At 43.3% G+C, this 8,609-nt stretch overlaps 1 protein-coding gene across 1 annotated transcript in view; it reads left to right on the forward strand.

The window, feature by feature from the left end:
* The window catches only part of CAPN1 (calpain 1), a 51,915-nt gene extending 44,579 nt beyond the window's left edge, over positions 1 to 7,336 (forward strand). The window contains exons 17-22 of the mRNA XM_077287692.1: positions 1,548 to 1,612; positions 1,970 to 2,038; positions 2,129 to 2,207; positions 2,293 to 2,409; positions 5,684 to 5,742; positions 6,871 to 7,336. Of these exons, the coding sequence (XP_077143807.1) occupies positions 1,548 to 1,612; positions 1,970 to 2,038; positions 2,129 to 2,207; positions 2,293 to 2,409; positions 5,684 to 5,742; positions 6,871 to 6,897 (416 nt within the window). The 3' untranslated portion in view covers positions 6,898 to 7,336. The remainder of the gene's footprint in view (positions 1 to 1,547; positions 1,613 to 1,969; positions 2,039 to 2,128; positions 2,208 to 2,292; positions 2,410 to 5,683; positions 5,743 to 6,870) is intronic.
* Positions 7,337 to 8,609: the final 1,273 nt, after the last annotated feature.

Raw genomic sequence — 8,609 nt, forward strand, 5'->3', positions numbered from 1 at the left:
GCACTTGGGCAAATCATCAAGATCCTCTGCTGGCAGCTCCCTGTGCATTTGCTTATGATTGACGTCCCAGATGTGCTCAATGGGAGACCAAGTCCTTGGACGCTGCAGCCACGGGAGCATGTTTAGGCCACCAAGGCTGCTCACTGTAGCACCAACAACATGCAGCTTAGCATTGTTGTATTGAAAATGGCTCTTTGGACTTATGTTAAAAAAAAAAAAAAAAAAGTATATATGCACATGTGCTATGTATGTGTAACATAACGTGGCGCTAGGTGGTAGCCGTGGGCGAGGTACTTGTGCTACCCCGGACCACTGCGTGAAAATGGGGGTCCTGGCTGAGTTTATGGACTTTAGCTGGTTTGGCAATATGCCCTTGCAGACCGCATGGAGCCGTTATTTGCGGCCGGCCTGGAACAGGTATTGCAGAGTTCAAGAGGAAGGCCATAGTTCATAAATAAATGTATTTTTACTGAACAATAACTTTTGAGGAGCTATGTACAGCAGATAGTAGGTATTCATCTTCAGGCACGTTTCTCTTATGACATGGAACACCATCGCACATTTCTTCCTCCCTTTCCTAGAGTCACTCACGATTTCTACTTCCACTTCCTCCTCGGCCCCAATAACTGCACTACAGGCCAGCAAACAAGAGTCCTATGCTTCCACCCACGGTTCTGCGTTTTTCTCCCCTTACGGGAGTTCTCTAAATCAATATGGCTGCTGCTTAGCTTTCCGCTTTATTGGCGCCTCTGGATCACCGCATCGGGCATTTTCTCTTCTCCTTGCTTATCCTTCCTTCTTCATCCTTTTACCGGACTGACTGACCACTCCCAGTATGATATGGCTTTCTGCTCCAGGCCCTGATACTTCCTACTTTCCTTTCTTACACTCTGGACCGACTCCGGATTGTGACTCCCTTCTCTGTAGGATCTTACTATCCGCTTGCTCGTCTCTCTTTTGCCACAGGACACCCACTGCATGTGGTTCTGCTTCTCGGTCAGACCTCAGGTCTGCTACTGCTTCAGGCTCCTCCCTATCTAACACCTGATAGGAACCTCCCCACTGTTCCTTAACTTCAGACCCTCCCACTCTGGGCTAGTCTCAACAATTAATCCTGTAGGAAACCTAGTGCTGGGCAGAAACAACCTATCACTGTCAAAACAAATCATTAGGAATGCACGCATTTTAACACATTGCAATAATATACATGTCTCAAAGAGGGAACGTGAGCAATGCCTCCTCCTTGTTACATATGTTTGATTGTGTGTGCAATTACGAATATGTATGTATGTGTGTTATATATATATATATACACACACACACACACACACACACACACACACACACACACACACACACACACACACACACACACACACACACACACACACACACACACACACACACACACACACACACACACACACATATATATATATATATATATATATATATATATACACACATACACACACACACTTTCACATGCAAAGTATACGGACATGCTTTATAATAAATATTTTTAATATTATCTTGTGTAATTGCAGACAAAGACCTTCGCACTAAAGGGTTTAGCGTGGAGTCTTGCCGCAGCATGGTGAACCTTATGGATGTATCCTTTCTTGTCATGGTCAGATTATTTGTGCTGATCCTATATGCTACCCGCCTTTCAGTTTCACCTCCTACGTCCTTGTCACTACTTTTGCATAACTTACAGATTACAATTACACATCACATGATGCTCTGGAACTTCTTATTTTTGCAACATCTTCGGAGTTTACACCCAGAAACTCATGTGTCACAGATGAAAAAATAAAAGTTGTCATTAAAAATATAAAATGAATGTAAAAATACACGGCATCACACTATTGTCAACTTGTAAGCCTGCAGTAATTTGCTACAAGCCTTGTGTCATTAATCAAACAACAGTAAAGAATTGCAGATATTTTCTTTAACTTTGATGTCACAGAAAGATGGAAATGGAAAACTGGGAATGGTGGAGTTTAATGTCTTGTGGAACAAGATCAAGAATTATTTGGTAAGCAGAAGGGCCGGGGTTTATAGTGGTACAGTATATGGGGCGCTATATTGCTACTTAACTTTTTCTCTGTTTTTTTTTTTTCTTTAGACTGTGTTCCGAAAGTTTGATATGGATAAGTCAGGGAGCATGAACGCCTATGAGATGCGTCTAGCGGTGGAGTTTGCAGGTCTGTTTCATGTCCCTTTAAATTTCCAATTTGTAACCTTTAAGAAGTAGTTCTTCAATAATCCTATCCCAAATTTTCTCCAAAGGTTTCAAACTCAGCAATGTCCTTCACGAGCTGATCATCACCCGATATGCTGAGCCCGATCTGGCAGTGGATTTTGATAGTTTTGTGTGCTGTCTAATCCGGCTGGAGACCATGTTTAGTAAGTGGACATCTTGTTTTTAGCGTCTTGTCTTTTGAGCTTGTGGTTTTCTGTTTCTTGATATTTTTTGTGTAATAATCAAATATACTTATATATTGGTCCCTCCCTACTCCCCTCCAGTCAGCGCCCACATAGCGTTTTAACAGTCCGTTAAACGGACTGCGTTACACTGCGGCATAACGAGGTGTAACGCAGTCCGTTAATGCTGTCATTAACCCTGTAAGTGTGACCAACTTTTTACTATTAATGCTGCCTATGCAGCTTCAATAGTAAAACAAATAATGTTACAAATAATAATAAAAAAGAATCATTATATTCTCACCTTCCGGCATCCGCGGCAGCCTTTCCCGCTCCTCGCGACGCTCCGGTCCCAAGAATGCATTGCGGCAATGACCCCAGATGACATAGCGGTCTCGCGAGACCGCTACATCATCACGTGTTATTGCCGCAAGGCATTACTGGGACCGGAGCGTCGCAAGGAGCATCGCTACAGGCCTGGGCTGGATCCGGGGGCCGCCGGAAGGTGAGTATACAACTATTTTTTATTTTAATTCTTTTTTTTTTTTTAACAGGGATATTGTGCCCACATTGCTATATACTACATGGGCTGTTTTATATACTGCGTGGGCTGTTATATGCTGCGTGGGCTGTGTTATATGCTGCGTGGGCTGTGTTATATGCTGCGTGGGCTGTGTTATATGCTGCGTGGGCTGTGTTATATGCTGCGTGGGCTGTTATATGCTGCGTGGGCTGTGTTATATGCTGCGTGGGCTGTGTTATATGCTGCGTGGGCTGTGTTATATGCTGCGTGGGCTGTGTTATATGCTGCGTGGGCTGTGTTATATGCTGCGTGGGCTGTGTTATATGCTGCGTGGGCTGTGTTATATGCTGCGTGGGCTGTGTTATATGCTGCGTGGGCTGTGTTATATGCTGCGTGGGCTGTGTTATATGCTGCGTGGGCTGTGTTATATGCTGCGTGGGCTGTGTTATATGCTGCGTGGGCTGTGTTATATGCTGCGTGGGCTGTGTTATATGCTGCGTGGGCTGTGTTATATGCTGCGTGGGCTGTGTTATATGCTGCGTGGGCTGTGTTATATGCTGCGTGGGCTGTGTTATATGCTGCGTGGGCTGTGTTATATGCTGCGTGGGCTGTGTTATATGCTGCGTGGGCTGTGTTATATGCTGCGTGGGCTGTGTTATATGCTGCGTGGGCTGTGTTATATGCTGCGTGGGCTGTGTTATATGCTGCGTGGGCTGTGTTATATGCTGCGTGGGCTGTGTTATATGCTGCGTGGGCTGTGTTATATGCTGCGTGGGCTGTGTTATATGCTGCGTGGGCTGTGTTATATGCTGCGTGGGCTGTGTTATATGCTGCGTGGGCTGTGTTATATGCTGCGTGGGCTGTGTTATATGCTGCGTGGGCTGTGTTATATGCTGCGTGGGCTGTGTTATATGCTGCGTGGGCTGTGTTATATGCTGCGTGGGCTGTGTTATATGCTGCGTGGGCTGTGTTATATGCTGCGTGGGCTGTGTTATATGCTGCGTGGGCTGTGTTATATGCTGCGTGGGCTGTGTTATATGCTGCGTGGGCTGTGTTATATGCTGCGTGGGCTGTGTTATATGCTGCGTGGGCTGTGTTATATGCTGCGTGGGCTGTGTTATATGCTGCGTGGGCTGTGTTATATGCTGCGTGGGCTGTGTTATATGCTGCGTGGGCTGTGTTATATGCTGCGTGGGCTGTGTTATATGCTGCGTGGGCTGTGTTATATGCTGCGTGGGCTGTGTTATATGCTGCGTGGGCTGTTATATGCTGCGTGGGCTGTGTTATATGCTGCGTGGGCTGTGTTATATGCTGCGTGGGCTGTGTTATATACTACGTCGTGTGCTATATGCTATGTGGGCTGTGCAATATACTGCGTGGGCTGTGTTATATACTGCGTGGGCTGTTATATACTACGTCGCTGTGCTATATACTACATGGGCTGTGTTATATACTATGTGGCTGTGCTATATACTACGTGGGCTGTGTTATATGCTACGTGGGCTGTGAGACTCTTTCGCCCTGGGCCCTCAAAAACCTGGAGCTGGCTCTGGCTTCACTGACGCAGTCCGGCCGCTAATTGGTGCGGGATTTGAACCAAACTACATACATATTCTAGAATACCCGATGCGTTAGAATCGGGCCACCATCTAGTATCTCTATAAAAGTTTTCATACATCCGGTAAAGTTTTCTTTTATGATTAGAACAAAAAAAAAACATGATTCAAATTTTTAGATGGTCTTATAGCATTTTACATACTTATGTATAATTTTCTTATAAACAAGTAACAGCTCTTTCCTTAGCTTTTTTTGTTCCATATATATGATGATAAACAGCACAATTACTACTTTTACCCTTTTCATTATTATTTTTTTGTGTGTGTTTAAACCACAATTTTAAAAAGCCGTGTCTGATTTCATTAGTTGATATTCAGTAAATTGAAATTGAAAATTACTTTTGTTAATTTTCAGTTATTTTGGAGACCATTGTGGGATTTTCTTACTTTACTTTCTTACTTGCCAACAATGTTGTCAATGTGTGTATATTCTGTTCCTTATGCCAGATTTACAATAGGGAATACGCCACCATTTTAACATTCATATTAACTCTACAACAACCAGTCCTCCTCTTTCAGTCTACTGAACCCAACACCAATTACTGTTAGAAGCTGAAATGCCGCCACATTGCTCCAATATGAAAATGTCACAGTTGTGCACGAGCTGTTAAATGTCTTTGCTATTGGGTTTCATTAAAAGTTTTGGACAGCTTGGCTTTTTCAGGCCCTTTTTATTTATTTTTTTTTTCTCTGCAGATTCAACTTTCATGTGGTCTGTGGTCATATATCAGCTGAGAGAAACTCAGATAAAAGTTATAAACTCTTCTGCGAGACCATCAGAATAAGCTCACTGACGAATTCTCAGTTAACTTATTCTGCATCCAGCAATGGGCAGTTCAACACAGAGGTTATAAAAGAAAAAAATGATGCAAAATGTTTGCAAAAAAAAATGTTTTTCAACCTAATTTCTAAGCATTTAATTAAAACAAAAATCCCTAAAGGTGGACAACCCCTTTTAAGACTAATGATTACACCCATTGAGCAGAACAATACACATTTATAGAGATTATTTTAAATGACGCACATTTGGATGTGATAGATTATCACGTTGTGAATATTTTGCCATCATCGTTAATTCCTAGAACTGCTGGTAACATGGTGCTATGTTTTCCTGCAGGATTCTTCCAGGGGATGGACTCTGATAAAGATGGTGTCATCAACTTCACCCTCTTCACGGTAAGCTATTCACTGGCTATTATTCCATAGATTTTCCAGTAGTGTATATATAATCACATCATTAATAATGCCATTACCGGAAATAGCACAACTAATAAGAGTTACTTTCTATAATCGATGTTAAGTGGACATCAAGCTAAAAAGTAGATGATCATAGTAGTATTTTCTCATCTGTAGAAAATAGGAAATGGAGATCTTTGAAGTCTCTTAGTGGGCCCTCACAATAATCTGGGTGCAGAGCAGATTTTTTATTCTAATAATCTTTTTCTTGTAACCTATTGTTGTTGCAATCATTGAATAATGTAGTATTATCTTACACAATTGCATATGAAAATAGTGCAGGACTAGTCCGGCGGGACGTCTCTTCCTCTGGACTAGTCCTGCCTCGGAATTTCTAATCACACCTCCTTGGGTGTGATTGACAGCCTTCATAATTTTCCTACCATGACTTGGACTGTATTCAGAGGAGAGAAAATTAAATCTGAGGCAGAACTAGTCCAGAGGAAGAGACATCTCACTGGACTAGTCCTGTTCATTTGCATTTGTGGAGCTGCAGGATAAAACTACACTCTTCAAAGGTTGTAGCACTAAAAAGTTACACTAAACAAACCTCTGCACCCATGCAGCTATAATAAGGAGCTGTACACAGATCTTAAGAGTGTAGAGCGGGGAGAAAGTATCTACAGTCTCAGGGAGGGTAGAGAAAACAGAAATGTAAAAAAAAGAGGAAGGCACGTTAAGAGGAAATGAGTGCAGGATAGAAGCTGTTCTGATATATGAATGGTTGAACACAGCAGCATCCTAAGTGCATGCTCCTCTTACCTATATTACTGGGAGAGACCATCCCACAAGTGAAAAATCTGAAACTTGAATCGGGCTGAAAACTGTATTTCAGGGGGTCTGAAAATAAATGAAGATTGCAGACAAACTTAGTGCATCTTTATTAACTATTCAGAGAAAAAGACTAGAATTTTATTTCTCATCTAGCAAATGAGCATATAGGTGAGTGGTCACCCAATGGAGCAGATCGGCCCGTGGCTCTTTGGCACACAGTTGGTTGGATTGGCTGGGATTTGAGTTTGCATGTTTTTTCAAATTTTTTCAATAGTTTTTATCATGTCATTGCAGTGGCTCCAGATGACTATGTTTGCATAATGATGTCCTAGTCCTGCACTGGCTGGATCCCTGAACGCACCTGTCCTGTAATGAAGCGCAAGTGCCTTTTCACTCGCTGCCCCTGTGCCAAAGCAATACCATGAAGAGAAGCCTCCCCGCCGTGTCTGTCCTGCATATATCCCGCGTGGCCTTTTCTGTCTCCATTGCATCCGTTCTATGTATATCTCCATCATTCTCTTGCATCCAATCTATATCTTCACATTTACAGGTTAGAGAGAGATCTCCTAGAAATGGTGTCCAACTCTGACTCTACATCTGTTTCGTAATGCCCTGACAGCTGCATGCTGGGAGTTGTAGTTCACAACAGCTGGAAAGGTGAAGGGTTTAGCCTCCGGTCAGATGTCTAATGTTACACTCGCTGCTCTCTCCTTTTTTTTGTACTGGTTTAAAAAGCCAAAATAAAGATTTGGTAAGAAGATGGCGGCAATATCATGTACTGTATATAAGAACATTGTGCTTCTCCAATACAGAATTTTATACAACTACAAAAAAAAGTCTTCTGACATTTTTAGTGATTTATCACTGGGGTGGAACAATTCAGATATCCTATGACTTTGCAGGAAATTAATACATAGAGAATATTCGATGTTGCCGTTGTTTATTTCTTTACAGTGGCTGCAAAACCCGTTAGGTCCTGGAGCCAGTAGGAGACCAAAAGGTTCCTCTGACCCACAGACTCCTAGTCACATGGTTGGACTAAAGTGGGTGACAGCTGTTATGTAATACCCCGTTGCACTAGCAAAATCGGTAGTTGCCAGGGGTGCAACGGTGGCGGAGGGTGCGACCAGCACCAGGCTCCTGCCGGAGGGCGCACATTCAGCTGAAATGCATTGCGGTAAGAGACCCTGCACCACAGTGCAAACTTCTGGCCAATCAGAGACCGGCAACTGCTTTCCACTTGCAAATCACTTTTGGCACATGACCGTGACATCATGCTGTAACCGTCCCTTGCATGGTGAAGACAGCTGATGGCTTCTGCGCCGGCTGCAAAAGAGGATGCCGCACGGTATGGGGGTCGGAGGAAGGTGAGAATAATTTTTTTTTTTTTTTGTAATGCTTTAAAGTACAGTGGTAGTCATGAGTAACAACGCTAGCAATACAATAATTAAAGCAAAATAAGACGAAGACGACCCTGCTCGTGAGAGCTTACAATCTACAATGAAATGGAGGAGATACAAAGTACAGGTGTGTATTTACAATGATGTATTTACAATGATGGTCCAGCCATCTTCAGGGGGTGGGGGATAGATGGAGATAGTGATGACTATGATTAGGGAACGTGATAGGCCGGCCTCTCTGAACAAATGTGTTTTGAGGAAGCGCCTAAAACTATGCAAATTGTGGATGGTCCTAATATCTTGGGGTAGAGCATTCCAGAAGATTGGCGCAGCACGGGAGAAGTCTTGGGAGTCGGGAGTGGGAGGTACGGATTAGAGCAGAGGTTAGTCAAAAGTCGTTTGCAGAGCGCAACTGTCGGTTAGGCCGATAGTCCAATATGAGGGAGGAGACATAAGGGGGTGCTGCACTGTGGAGAGCTTTGTGGGTGAGAACAAGTACTTTGAATTGTATACAGTAATGAATGGGCAGCCAGTGTAACGACTGGCGAAGAGCGGACGCGTCCAAGTAACGATTAGCTACATGGACAACTCTGGTTGCTGCTTTAAGGATAGACTGGAGAGGGGAAAATCGAG

This window comes from Ranitomeya variabilis, chromosome 2, assembly GCF_051348905.1.
Source record: "Ranitomeya variabilis isolate aRanVar5 chromosome 2, aRanVar5.hap1, whole genome shotgun sequence".
Classification (NCBI taxonomy): Eukaryota; Metazoa; Chordata; class Amphibia; order Anura; family Dendrobatidae; genus Ranitomeya; species Ranitomeya variabilis.